General features: G+C 39.7%; 1 protein-coding gene across 2 annotated transcripts in view; it reads right to left on the reverse strand.

Moving 5' to 3' along the window:
- MGMT (O-6-methylguanine-DNA methyltransferase) overlaps positions 1–15,166 on the reverse strand; it is a 433,459-nt gene that overhangs the window by 357,644 nt on the left and 60,649 nt on the right. For both annotated transcript variants that reach the window (XM_063435142.1, XM_063435143.1), the window contains exon 3: positions 13,763–13,890. In XM_063435142.1, coding sequence (XP_063291212.1) covers positions 13,763–13,890 — 128 coding nt within the window. The remainder of the gene's footprint in view (positions 1–13,762; positions 13,891–15,166) is intronic.

Raw genomic sequence — 15,166 nt, forward strand, 5'->3', positions numbered from 1 at the left:
ACTTCAACAAGGCTTTTCTTCACAGTAACAGACTCATCCATCATGTGATTTCACTGGAAAAATGTGAGTTTTGCTTATAAAGAAAATACAAGGGTCCCAAAAGGCACACCGTATGGATTTCTTGAAATTCAACAATTTTGGAACTGGCTGCTTGCCCCCTAAATGATACCACGTTATTGCCATGTTGCATATACATAGACTGCTATCATCAGTAGCACCTTATGGTATAGCATAGATGCCAACAGAACACTGCACAACAGTGGGTAACCAAACCTTAGCAAGTACAAAGTACCCAAGCATAAAAAAAAAAGTATAGTTTGGAGTATGTTTCTGCAGATAACATGTCAAAACCAATAGGGAAAATTTATAGAATAAGTAATAAATGGCATATGGTTATAACCCTCACAGAAAATAAAGACTGACACCTGGGCACTATGTGGCTCAGAATTGCGCAATAATGGCGTCACCAATTTAATGACATCCAGTTTGCATGCAACAATGATACAGTGAAGAAAAAAAAAAAAAAAGAGAGAATGTATCTGGACATTTTCTTTTATAAAGTACTTCCTGTCATACAGGTAACACTTTGGCAAAAGTTATCTCTGGAACCTAGATTGCATTTCCACATAGCAACCTTGACCAACATTGAATGCGGATTGTCTTGACCCATTTACTATATATTGTTGCCTGAGCTGCCTTTTTTGGTCTATCAACCCAGTGCTATTACTGAACCAGTCTATCCAGACCTAGAGCTAGCCTAATTCTTTGCGGTCATATATAGTGTAGTATTTCAGTTGCTGCAAAAGAACTAGTGGCCACATCACACCCAGAGTCAATCTGTAGGAACTTGTGGATGTGTAACAGTCCCTCCTATATTTTTCAGAGTCCCACACTGCCTGCTGATATGGGTCTGCACAATCCTAGGTACCATGCTTCTAAGCATCGAGTAGATCACCTTCCTGGGGACTTCATCTCTTCATACCAGTGGCCAGTGTTTCCATGCTCGGCAGCACATTTCTTTCTGCGAAGATTGCAGCGTCAAGAAGTCATTTCGAGGAAGTGTGCACATATTGACAAAATTGCTGTAGTTTCCTTGAACTCCCCAATCACAGCTACTGGTTGCCTAGTAAACTTGAACCTATACTGACCAAATAACCTTAGAGCAATATTTAAAGGGACACTAAAGTCACCATAACAGCTACAGGTTAATGTAGTTGCTCTGGTGAGTATAGTCAGTCCCTACAGCCTTTCTGCTGTAAACACTGCCTCTTCAGAAATAGTGTTTACATTGATGCCTGGGGACACCTCCATTGGCCACTCCTCAGATGGCCAATGGAGATGCTTCCTGGTACAATGGTGCACAGTGTGCAGCACTATTGATCAGAGTCTCCATGTTATGCATGGAGACGATGAACTTTCCACATAGACATGCATTGATTCAATGCAGCTCTATGAGGGGATGCCGATTGGCCAAACCGGTGTTTGGCCCCAACCCCATGGCAATTCCAGACAATCCAATGCTAAGGGAAAGCATCAGAATAACTGAGATCATCAATTCTGATGAGGTCAGTGAAAGAGGCAGATAGGGGGCGCTGGAAATAAGGTACCTTTTCTTACCGTTTAAGAGGTAATGGGGGGCAAGCCACCTGAATAATGGTTTTAACACTATAAGGTCGGGAATACAGGTTTGTGTTCCTTATCCTATAACGTACCTTTAAACTGCACTCTTCTGGATCATCTCAACTGTTCTATATACTTTGTACCCACATCCTAAGCTCTATCGTCTAGCCATTCCTGACAGCATGCTTCGCTAAAGACCACCATTATGTACGTTTAAAGCCTCAGCAAATTAGAATCACCACCTAACTTCTTCATCCAGAATCACATTTTATTTTAAATCAAGAATGGGAAGTGTGTCTATATGTCTATTCTATGTAGGTGTTTAATGAGCCCTTGTGGGGTGAATAAAATAATGGGAAGTGTTAACTATTTTCTGTTTATCGTGAAAAAAATATAAGAAAAGTGAATAGTAAGTGGAAGAAAGCTAGTAAGAAGATAATACAACACATCAAAGTTGTCAGTTTTTTCCTCATAGAGGTGTCAATGAATGCCCCTTAACAGAATGTCACATTTTCCTAATTAAATGGACATTACAGGCTGGAAGAGACCTATGTTTTGTGAATGCATTATTTAGATAAGGAAAACCATTTTTTTTTTTTTTTTTTTTTTTTTTAAAAGGAAGTATTTTGAGTTCAAAATGGGTTCAAAAAGTACAGCAGTTCATCTCATCCGTTATGTATAGGATGTGAAGTTGTATGGTCAGTTTAAGAACTGTCTTAACTCTGCAAAAGTGTTGGTGCATAGAGCACGCTCAGCCAACTGTTGGCTCTGATAGCGTCTTAGAAATGCAGTGACATGGGCATAAGATTTGCAAATAGTGTACAGACATCTTGAACTGAGCGGCATTAGTAAAACAAACATTGAACTGATGGCAGTTGCAATATGGGTAACAAGTTCACAGAGCGATTCCACACAGTCTCAATGATAAGTGAGAATGCTCTTGCGAATAAACTACTTATCCCACAAACTAGGGGTTTGTGGGATAAAGTCTCTATCCCTAATTACAAAAAGGGTCTGTCCTCTACTACTCTACCTGATAGACAATGTATTGATGGAAACTTTAAATGTGAGCACATTTTGCACATTTTGTTTTTGTAAAACATCCTTAGAATTCATAAAAATAGGGGGTCGTATTGACCCCATGGTTTCTCTTCAAGCACTTCCATTCACCCCGTGACACTGGAGCACATAAATTTACTGCAGTGACTCTCAGCTTTTTTTACAGATCCAGTCACAGTTTTGTAAACAAAGTTGTCAGATGTGATCAGGCAACCACAGCTCTGGGTCCTTAAAAGTAAGCTGTGAAAGAGCCGGTCAGAGGATGTAAAAAGTTGTGTAGAGTGCATATCCCATAAAAGGATTGGATTAGAGGATGACATATAGTTTTCACTTTTGATAAATTTTGAAAGGGCAGGGTAATAGCTTCGTAGTCAACTGATTGCCGCAGTAATGATCACCTATGTACAGGGAGACAGTCAGGGAACCTCCTGGCACCATCATTTATGCAAACAACTTTAATTGTTTTGGTCCACTGAGTGTCCCATTTAGAGATACATAATAATTTATGAGTTGTAGTAAACAAGCAAAAGATGGATCAGCCCCTTTTGGGCGACAAACAAACAAGAGACTTCTATCGATACCGTCTTTTTATTCCGATCAAGCAGTGAATATGTGCTTAATGTGTAACATTTAAATAAAGATGGTCGGCAGATAAAGCAGATATTGTGAACCCTTTCCGATGAGAGTTTTCACCATTGTTGAATATAGAAACTTGGTCTGTCCAAAACCCCAAAATCTTAAAAAACAAACAAACAAACATTGACCAAGTGGTCAAGTTAAAAAAAAGATTAAATATCACCACTAATGCAATTATATTCAGAAGAAAGAAGAGAACGTATCATGATTATTTGAGGGTCCATCAGCATTTTCATCTGAATGTAATATGAAAATGAATACTTGGACTTGCTATGAACTATAGAGAAGTATTTAGTAATAAACCCGTGGAAATGTTCTTTTTATAAAAAAATAAAATAAAAAAAATTAACTTAAGAATATATCTACCAAGCCAGGATCTGTCGGCTATCTCCGGAGTTGTTTGAAGCAAGTATTTTTCATTTCTGACAGAATAATACATTTGCATTCTGTCTTTTTTAAAAGACCCTTTTTGTGGCTCAGGACTTTTGAGGCCTACAGGCAATCATCTCACGTCAGAACCCAAACCGTAATGATTATTCCTTAAAAGTGCATTAATATAACTGTTCCATATTCATTTTTAAGAGTTATTCCATTTTCTTTTAAGATAGATTTATTTTTTACTGTCACTAGACTGACAGAAACAGCTACTTGAAAAATATACCTACGACTAAATGGTTAAAATATATCATTTACTTTAAATGTATCATAATGTAACCAGCATTAATATTTTTTTTTATTATATGAAATACTGCTAGCCACCAAAAAGGAAAAGTCCTTGACCAAAATATCGGAGGATATTAAACTGAGAAATGATCTACTGATGCAAATCATTAAATCTATTTGCATTTGCTTATTGAACCCTATCAAAGAAATTAAACCACATAGAGTAGCACAGAAAAGTGGTGGAGCATGGATAAAAGGAGACATCTTGGAGTTTCTGAGATGTATGTCATTAATTTTTCCACTTCCTCTCATTAACAAGTAAAATGTTTTTACTGCTTGAAAAGTTTTAATAAATAGGTGGGAAAAAAAAATTGCAATATCTGACGTGGGTTTGTCAAGCTCTAAATGCACAATAACAATCCTTATGCATATTAGAACTCTGTAAAAACGCATTTAATGCATTAGTTGTGGTTAGTAGTCTACATTCCATAACTGTGTTTGACTACAAATGTTCGAAATGTCGATCTTTTGAAGCAGCATTAAATGTTCAATAGAAACCACCTTTCATTCCTTCATTCTTTCTGGATAAAAAAAAAAAAAAAGATACACAACCAGAGACAACATTTCTCCAAAATTATTTTTACCATGTCGTCTGATGGATTAAAAATGTATCTAGAGACAAGACTGTATTCTGGAAGTGTACAGATGAAATACCTATAAACCTAAATCAAGGGGAAAGAGAACAAAAATATATTTATTTAGGCAGCTACAGCTGCTTCAAAATCAAGACGAAAACTGATGCCATTTTGGGGAAAAAAAAGTGTTTTATTTGGTTGGTAGATTTTCCACGTTTTGTTGAATTTTTATTGATGTAATAATAGAACGAAATATGTGAGTTAAAAGTGCATCCAGAGATCCAACAATTTAGGGGATTACTGAACAACCCCTGGAGCAGCAGATTTTGAATCACAATTACCCAATAAATCATGTTGACTTGAATGGAAATTTTGGACAATGAAACCGCTATAGTTTTGTAAGCATTAGTGCACCGGAGAGATTGTTGGCATGCTTTAAATAAAATAAGTATTTTTCTAACCACTTTGTAACATGGACTATCACTGTTCATTTCACCAATAATGGAAGACCAGCATTCAAAAATAAAAAAGTCAAGCACAATGTATCAGCATTATTTTATTATTATTTGCAAAACTGCAACATATTCTGCTATGCTGTACAATGGGTGAAATAAAAATACAAATAGTTAAACTTGATGAATAGACACAAATTAAATTAAAAAATAAAATAAAAATACAAGTAGTTACAACAATAAAAGTTTGACATACCAGAAAGAAGTGTAGATTATGGATCGAAGAATGGATAGAGGGTAGGTAATGCAAGGCATTAATGGGGAGATGTTACATATGTAAAGGGATGCTCAGAAGGTCTTTGAGAATTAAAACTTGGGAGAGGAACAGTCACTTCCCAGGATCTTAAATATTATGTTGACTCATTCCCTTTATTTAGCAAATGTGTTTTTGTACAATTTGAAAAATTCAATTCAAAGTAGGATGCATTCTCACATCTATTCTGTAACTAGAGACACCATCTTGGCTCTCTGTCAATCATTATAAATGTTTCCAATTTCTGCCTATGAACATAGTGGAATAGAAGAAACCAAAACAATGTTACCTGGACAGAGCTGAAGTGTGATTGCACGTATTAAGTATTTAAAGGGACCCTACACGCACCCAGACCACTTCAACTCAATGAAGTGGTATGGGTGCACTGTCCCTGCCCCCCTTACTCCTGCAATGTAAAACATTTAAAAGAAACTAATTTTTTTTTTTTTTTTTTTTTTTAATTCTTTATTTTTCTCAGCTCACGAAAAGGTATGGAATTACCATGTAAAGCACATGCAGTTTGAAAGATATCATTGCAACAACACGTTTAGACATTTGATGGTACAGCACAAGTTGCATGGTTTTACGTGCGAGTGTGTCGGTGAGTTGAGGTGTTTTGTTTTATTTTGTAGTATGAGCCTGGCGGAGTGCCATGTGAGTATGGTAGCCACTGGGTGCGCTTCGTGGAAGTGGTGCATGTGGTATGTGTGGCCGTGGCAGGGTTGTTTGTCCCTTCCTTCTGGGATAGAGCTTGCGACCTATGTGTCATGTATAGTCAGGAAGGGGGATGGGGGAAGTTAATGTCTGGTGAGTTACCCGGAAATGAGTGTGTGTCCGGATGGTATTGGTAAGGTGTATCAGGTGTGCGCATATACGTAGATCAGGTCCGTTAAAAAGGTCCTGGTTCTCAGCAGCTCTGTATTGTGTCTATACCGCACTATGTCCCCTCAAACCAGGGGTGCACATATGAGGTGGAGACAGGAGTAGTGTGCGGTTATAACATTAAAATTAGTAAGTGAGAAATAACATAACAGTAACAGCAAATAAAATTATAAGAACGGAGCACAGCGAAATAACTATAAAGCATGAGGCTGGCTTAATAGTCCCAGGGTCGGCTGGGCCAGTGGAACCGTGTCACCGGTTAAGTCCCTGAGGTCGCAGGGTAATCTTGGGCGAGGGTTTAGTGTCCATCAGGACCCCGCAATCATGCTCTCAGGTTCCAGTTCCAGTGGGTGGGGTGGATCTCGTCGCCCGTGGTACAAACTCCCTGATAGTGGCCATGTCCATCTGTGACAGGTTTCTGCCCTCCGCGTTGCTGCGTGGCGTGTTCTTTAGTTTCTGCAGGTGGTTCTCCAGCTCTTGGTAAGTATCTGCTCGTAGTGTGGCCTCTTGGGTCGGTATGAGGACCGTGCGGGAGGGGCCCCATCGGTATGGCACCCCTTGATCACGTAATTGTTGGAGTAGTTGTCGCAGGGATTGGCGCCACAAGAGTGTGTTCCGAGAGAGATCCGGGAAAAGGAGCAGCGAGGTGCCCTCAAAGGCTAGAGGTGTCTTCCCCCTAACCGCAGCTTGCAAGAGGGCTTTGTCGTGCAGGGTTTTGAATCTGAGGATGAGGTCTGGGGCGGTGGTTGCTGGCTCGCTGGGCGGCTTGGGAAGGCGGAACATGCCATCTAGGCTTAGATGCTTAGCCTGTTTCGGAGGTAGGTGGGCCGCAAATAACCGCCTAATGAAGTGAGGTAAGTCCTGCAGACCCACCGTTTCTGGGACCCCCCTTAGTTTTAAATTGTACCTGCGCCTCTGGTCTTCCAGGATATCAAGCCTGCGGTCGGTCTGCAGCCGTTGCTGATCCAGGATAGTTAGGCCCCTCTCTAGCACTGTAATCCAGGCTTCATGTGCGTTTTGGGTGGTCTCAAGTTGGGCCAGTTTTGTGGTCGTATATTCGACGGCTTTTCTGAGGGGGGCTAGATCTTTCGCTAGGTTCGCGTGGAGTTCTGCCAGCAGTTCTTTTAGCTGTGTAGCCGTGACTGGATCCCGGACTGTGGAAGCCTCCAGAGGGGCACTGATCTGCCTTGCCGCCTGAGTGGTTCTTTCCATCGGGGCCATAGCCATGTCTTCCGAGGAGTATGAGGTATTGTCGTCCTCCAGCGCCATTTTGTTCCATGCGGCCCTCTGGGAGCTCCGAAATAGGTCTCCAATGTCGCGGCCCGGCGGGCTCTTGTCTGGCTTGGGTTTTTTGTTCTTGCGACCCATGGTTGTTGCTGTGGTCCAGGGGTAGGTTTTTGCGGGGTTTGCGGGTCACTATATCCGTTATTTCGGCCTTTTTGGAGTGAGTTTGAGCGGAGCTCACTGAGCTTGCGACCGTCCAGGATCGAAACTAATGTTTACATTGCAGTACTAAAGACTGCCTTTTGTGGCGGTCTACCAGAGGTGCTACCTGGAGTTTCTACGAGTTTGACCCTGTGAAATGATGCTGGATATCCTCATGCCCTGCATGAGGTCATTCATAGTCAGAAAAAAAAATCCCCATAGGCCTACAGGGCAGGCCTAATGAGCGAGCAGTGAACGCAAAACTGCACATGCACATTAGGTACTCCCATCGCATTATGTCAGAGGAGGAGGTCCTCGACCCAAAGCGGAGAAACCTCAGTGCTGGAATTGGGTGAGTGGATAAAGGGTTATTTAAGCCTTTACATGGGGGCTGAGTAACACATGTGTTGCTTTAATATGCATTTTAAAAGAAAAAAAGAGCATGACATGAAACAAATAAAAAATTGTTATAAGTGATTTTCAACATAAGCCTTGCTGTATTCTATTCAATCCATTCATTGTTTTAATGAATGAAACTGTTTTTTTTTTTGTCTGTCTTGGGCTGTGCAGTTTAAGTAGAACTGAACTACAGCTCACATAAACCACTGCCCCAATTTTAAAAATGATTTATATATGTGCATATTTTCATTGAGTGTATATATACTAAACTGTGATTTGTGTGTGTGTTTGTGGGCAGTGGAGCGTCCCTTTATTATACGCAGGCTATTCCTATAAAGTTTGTGTTTTGACACAGTTTGTTATCTAATACTGGAATAACTGATCTTCAAAATGGTTTGAAAATGTACCATTAATTGTTTTCTCACACAATTCAAAAACATATGCACGAGTTATATAGATATAGATATTTTGCTCCAAACACTTAAATTATTAACTTTTCTTCTGTTGCTAATAGGTATATTTTGCATTCATAAGTGGAAATGTACATGAAGATCTCCTGGGATTTTTTCTTCGTTTGGTCTTTGGTGTGAATGCTTCCCAAAAACATGTCTTGTAAACAATAAAACACAATGTTATACTGGCAACAGCTGCATTTTTAAAACAGAACGGGAACAAGCTGAATACGTGCTTCACTGGCTGGAGGGCTTTTCAGCTTTTCATTTGTGAGAGCTGGAGAGGGACTCCCCTGTGTCCCTAACAAAAGATATTCTTTAAGAGAACACTGTAAACGCTTCACCTGTTTTAGCCAATGAGAGAGGATAGGACTTCTCCTTGGCACCCGTCGGCATAGAAAAATAAAAATGAACACATTTTTTACATCAGCAATTCTTCTCTCGAAAAGTTTTGATAGGTTTTAGGAAACATGCCTGGGAATATAATCTTTGTATACTACCCAAACTTGTACCAGCAGGTTATTAAACAACATTGTTCATGATAAAGTTCACCTGTAAAGGAAAAATTACACTGTGGCACTTCAGGCAACACAAATAAATTAACAGTAAATGCACAAAATTAGGGGGACACTCCAACCACTACAGCTTATTCCAATGGTTAGAGACCAAGCAGTATGGATTCAATCCTTGTAATTGTGTCAAATAATTTTTAGTAGTTTGCCAAAAACTATGGTCCATCATTTCTGCTGCAGACATGTTGAGAAAGTTCATTTGATTTAAATATTTGCAAAATGTATTTCTGAGAAAGGATCCAACAAATGAACATAAACAGTTACTATATGCAAATTACATAAAGTAGCAATAAAAATCTACATGTCACAGGACAGCTCAAATCTAAAAAAATAAAAAAAAATAAAAAAAATTATGTTTTTATAACAAATTCTATTTTCAAATATTGAAAAATAATCAGAGAGTAAAGTAACTTAAATTCTATTTTTTTTTTTTTTTTTTACCAGCTTCATCTCTTGACTATCCTATCTTACTATCTATATGGTTTAAATGGCTGCATTCATTTACAGTTTCCTATCACAGATAATGATTCTGGTTTCCAAACTTAACTTAAAATTTTGAATCCTTGGTTTTAAACATGAAAGACGGGATTCACTCTTTAGGGACCTTCTGTGTCATCAACACCCAAGGGCTCCATCGAACACCATGCCTTTAACATACCAGCAGGGAGGGATCTCTGCTGGTGCAAGGGAAACCCAGGTATCACTCGAAACCTGGGACTCCCCAGGTCAAGGCGGCTATATTTAGTAGCCCTATGTGGACATTTGGGGCTGTGTGCAGTTCTCAAGTGAGTAACACACACACAAAATCATATTTGGACAATCTAAGCGAGTCACAGTATTCGCACTGTTGGAAGTGATTAGTGCTAGGCTGTGGATAGTGCCACTGTACATCACTGTGATTGGCAAGGAAAGCATGCAACATAGGAAAATCGCTTTGTTTCATGGTGATCACATGGAGAGATGTTCCCTGGTTACACAGTACAGTGGTCTCTGTTCTATTTATATTAGTAGAGGTATCAGCCGAGGAAATGTCTTTAGGTTAGATTGGTGTAGTGTTAGGGTTAAGGTTGGTGTAGGGCACGCATGTCAAACTTGCGGCACACAATCAATATGTTTGCGGCCCACCTGCCGTAGGGCCGCTTTGTACTCTGGCTGCGACCAGCCGCAAGACAGGTGCCCTGCCACGTTCGATTGCGTGCTTCGGCTGCGCAGCGCTACAGTGCACAGAGTGTCTGTCTGCAGAGCAGGCCAGCAACTCCCCCTTCCCTCCTACTCGCAGTGCCAAAGGAGTTAGACCTGCAGGACAGACGGTTCATCTTAAGGTAGGGGAAGAGGGGCTTGGGAGACCTTCCTGTGTAGAGTGTGAATATGGGATGTGGGTGCAGTGTATTTAATTGGAGGAGGGAAGGGGACAGTGTATTCGAGTGGTGGGGGGGGGCAGTTTATTAATTTGGAGGACGGAGAGGGGCAGTATGTTAAATATTGGGGAAGGGACAGTATTAAATTAGGGGAAGAGAGGACAGTGTATTAAATTAGAGTGGTGGTAGTGGGGGCAGTGTGTTAGATTGGGGTAAGGGGCAGTGTATTAGAGTGGGGGGAAGGCAGTGTATTAAATAGGGGGAAGGGGGGGGGAGTTTATTTAATTTGAGTGGTGGCAGTGGGTGCAGTGTATTAGATTAAGGGGCAGCATATTACATTGGGGGGGGGTGAATTGGATAAGGGAGGCAGTGTTTTAGATTTGGGGGAGGTATTGGATTAGATTGGGGGCGGTGTATAAGTTATGAGGGTAGTGTATTAGATGGGAGAGCAGTGTATAAGAGTTAAGGGCGAGGGGCAGTGTATTGGATTTGCTGGCAGTGTATTAGATATATTAGAATGGGGAGGGGGCAGTGCATTAGATTGGGTTTGCATTGAGGTGCTAAACGCTCCCCATAGAGATGCTGATTGGCCGTGCAGCTTTTTGCCACACATGCACAATAGCTTCCCAATGCTTTCCTCTGAAAAGCATTGGATTGGCTGAGATCATTAAGTTTGATGATCTCAGCCAAAGCGAAGAACACACTCATAGGACTTCAAAATCAACAAGATAACGTCATTTGTTTTTGAGCTGTGCAGCAGCATACATTCACTATGTCAGTCCTATTACCAAGCCTTTCTGAATATGTCAAGGTAGTTGGACTGAAACTTTGGTTATATGGAAATGCACGTCTCCTTAAAATAAATTTGCTCTTTTGCTTACTTTGAAGCCCTACAAGTGTGAGGACGTCCAGTGTCCGTTAGGTAACTTTTTTTATACCGTACTTTTCTAAATAAACCTACGTTTCTATTAAAACTGAAGTTTTGGGGGTTTTGCGGCCAACATAAACTTAAACCTTGTTTAATTGGCCATGTTAGCCTTTGAGTTTGACATGCTTGGTGTAGAGTTTGTTTTAGTTTTAAGGTTGCCTAGGGTAAGGATTAGGGTTGGTTAGGTTTGCAATGTTTAGAAAAAGCTAAAGCAATGTTTCCAAGTTTTACATTGCAGGGCCAAAATGACAAGGACACTTCACACAGGTCACGACATCGAAATTAAGAGGTCTAGGTGCCTGTAGTGTCCCCTTTAAGTACAGAGGACTTGTTTAGGTCATTAAATATATGCTTGTTACATGCAAAACAGTCATGGGCTGCACAAATGATAAATGATCTAAGCAACAAGCTTGCGTACATACACAAAAAGATACACAAGATGTATATGTGAAACCTTTCACAAACATACATATTTTTACTTATTTATCAACTTCTAAATATTTTATTAAAATGCAAATAATACATGAGCAATGCTGAACATCATACTTAAAACTTGTCCACACTTATTTCATATTAATATTTATTCGTGTGGTTAGTCCTCTATCACACATTTCATTTAAAAATAGTCCTATCCATTAGCCCACCTAAAGCATTGCATTCTACTTCCAAAAATCTATTTTTCAGAACACATTATAAAAGGAAGTGGGTGGGCCAAGCAGCCTACAAAACGCTGTGGAAAAAGCTGGCGCTATATAAATACCAATAGTAGTAATAATAATAATAATAATACAAAATATTTGAAATGTTGAAAAACACTTCAGAAAAAACAATTCTAAAGTCTTTAAACATAACGTGCAGCTTCTTTTATGGAAGATACAAGAGGCAGAGGTTTCAAAGGAATGCTCCAATCACCATGGTAATGGTGCACAGAATGCCCTGTCACCCTTCACCATTGTAATTAGCCAAACCATCTTTAAAGCAGTTTACCTTCTTACGTGGAGACCGCCAGGCGACACTTCCCTACCTACTCCTTTACAGCTACAAGAAAGAAACGTTCTGTTTGAGCTAAACGAGGCCTTACAAGGCTTAGCTCATCGGCTGACAGTGATCAGCTGATGCTCTTGGCCTATAAGCTGGCTTAACTCAGAGCCAATTGGAGCTCCTAAGCAGGAGTTCCTGGCTTTCCTGAAGCTGTAGTGGAGGTAGGAAGTGCTGTCCAGTGATAGCTAGGTAAGAAGTCAAACAGTTCTCAAACAGTTTGACTACTTACAATGAAGGGCACTCCTGGAACCTTAACCGTTTAAATAATGTGCAAGATTGTATTTTTACATCTTTTCCGATATATAACTGAAAATGAGACAACTCTTTGATTAGTCTTAAAATCATATAAACAAGGGTTTATTTTGGTTATTTTTTAAAGCAAAGAAAAAAAAAAAAAAAGAATTTAGCCACTGTTTCTAGATCTTTATAAAGATTTGTCAACATAAAATTTGTTCTGTAGTATAAGAAAACAAAAATCATAAATTAGATATTAGAAGTAAAGGAGAGATTTTTATACCGTATGAAACAATAGTCATCACGTCATCACTCAAAGGACATTTATTATTGGTGGGGGACAGCAAAGTATTTAAAAAAAAAGTTGCAGCAGGAGTTTGTTTTCACTACATTAAAGTAAATCAAGAAATATGTATCTTTCTATTGTTGTAACTTATCTGTTTTGTATTTTGTGTGACATTGTAACGATTGGATAAGAATTCAAGTAATAGATACTGTGACAGATTTCTTTATAAAAGATACAGTCAATGCTGAATTTTGCTTACTTAGATTACATAAAATTAAATAAAGTCTTCAGGAGACACTACAGGCACTAGGAGTGCAAGACATTAAATTATATATATGTTATAATACCAAAAAGGTAATAGGTGCAGTCACAGGTCTTGTTCCAAAGTTTATTTTATTTAGTTGTGCAAATTACATGTGCAAAATCAAATAATTCCTGATCAACATTTTGACCCAATATCTTGAAAAAGACCCATATATGGGGTTGAAACGTTGATCAGGAATTATTTGATTTTGCACAACTAAATAAAAGAAACTTTGGAACAAGACCTGTGACTGCACCTATTACCTTTTTGGATTTATATGCGAACGCTGAGGTTGCACCCAGGCAAGAAACTTTTTTCTATTGACTAGATAAGGGTGAGTGCCAAGGTTATTTTCTTTATATATTATAATATATAACTAAAAAAACGTTGATCTGTAATATATAATATACACACACACACACGCAACGGTTTTACTAGTTTCATCACCAAACCTACGCAACGGTTTTACTAGTTTCATCACCAAACCTTAAGGTTAGAATTACCTTATCTCAGCATCACTCTGCAGCTGTATCTCATGTATTCCTTTTTCGCATCCATTCACCACAACTTTACCCAATGGGCATTCAATTATAAATTTCTCCATTTTGCAGATTCCATTTTTCAGAGCCATCTGTAAATCAAGAGCATAAAAAACATTATGTAACATTCCATAATTGTAAAGTCCATTTATTACATATATTTTTTTCTAAAAATCAAAAATATATGGAATAGTGGCTTCAATGTTGAATAAAAGAAGATTCAGTACATGTAGATTAATGACAAACACGTGCTCTTAACATGGTAAATGTGTATGCGTGCGTTATAGTATACACACTTTTATATAGTTTAGGAGTAAATTTAAGTATACATTGTGCTGGCATAAATACTTGCATACGTATATATTAGAGGACCCCCCTGCCCCCTCCCCCCCCCCCCAAAAAAAAAGGTCACGGTCAGTCTATTCTATAATTCTTTATCATAGACCTCTATGCCAACAACTGACTGACAGGTGACAGCAGGAGAACTCTACAGGTGGTTCCCCTGCCCTCCAATAGTTCTAACTACAGCACAGAAGTTGCTGTTCTTACTTCCTAGCCATTATTTCTCAGTCTGCCAAAAGTGGCATGTAAAGCTGACATATATGCATCATAGAGGAATTGTCCCCATGCAAACCAGGCTCATCTGGACAAACCAGATGAGACTAGGACAAGGCTGGGGGCACAGGGCTGTAAACATGGCACCTCAGGTCATGTTAATATATAAAATATTTTAACTAGGGGGCGGGGCCTGGCAGCCAACATGGCCGGATGTGTCCTCTGAGTGTTCCAGTATACAGACACCTAAAAACAAGCTTTAGAGCATACAATCCAACTACCTGAATCTGAACCCGAGTTTCAGACATCCATAAATTGAGAAGGACAGAATGGAGACGCAAATCGAGACATCCCGCTTTGTGGCGGAACCAGCCCAGCCACTTGTGCCTGGAGAGGACTGCTTGCCAGCCTCTTGCCAAGGGATTATGGTCCCGGGAAGATATGGCCCTTTAAGTACAATATTTGGGCATATTGGATTTGTATGGTGCTGCTAGCCCTTTAAGAACCATTTTGGGGCATGGAGAAAATTTGGGACAATGCCCCTTTAAATCTGTGCCCCTAGACCTATTTGGGACAAGGCCCCTTTAAGACTGTGTCCCCAAACTTGTTTGGGACACTGTTCCTTTAAGACTGTGTCCCCAGACCTTGGAAATAACTTTTAAATGGCTTTTCCCCTTATGGTTCGGTAATTGGGGCTTACCGAGCCATTCACTGCACAGGCGGACCACCCAGAACTAAAAGTGTGCAGGCAATTTACCTCCCAGGCTGGGAGCCTGCTGTAGGTAAATTGCCGACCGCAGGGTGGCCGCAGTT

The sequence above is a fragment of the Pelobates fuscus genome, chromosome 10 (assembly GCF_036172605.1).
Source record: "Pelobates fuscus isolate aPelFus1 chromosome 10, aPelFus1.pri, whole genome shotgun sequence".
In the NCBI taxonomy this organism is placed as follows: Eukaryota; Metazoa; Chordata; class Amphibia; order Anura; family Pelobatidae; genus Pelobates; species Pelobates fuscus.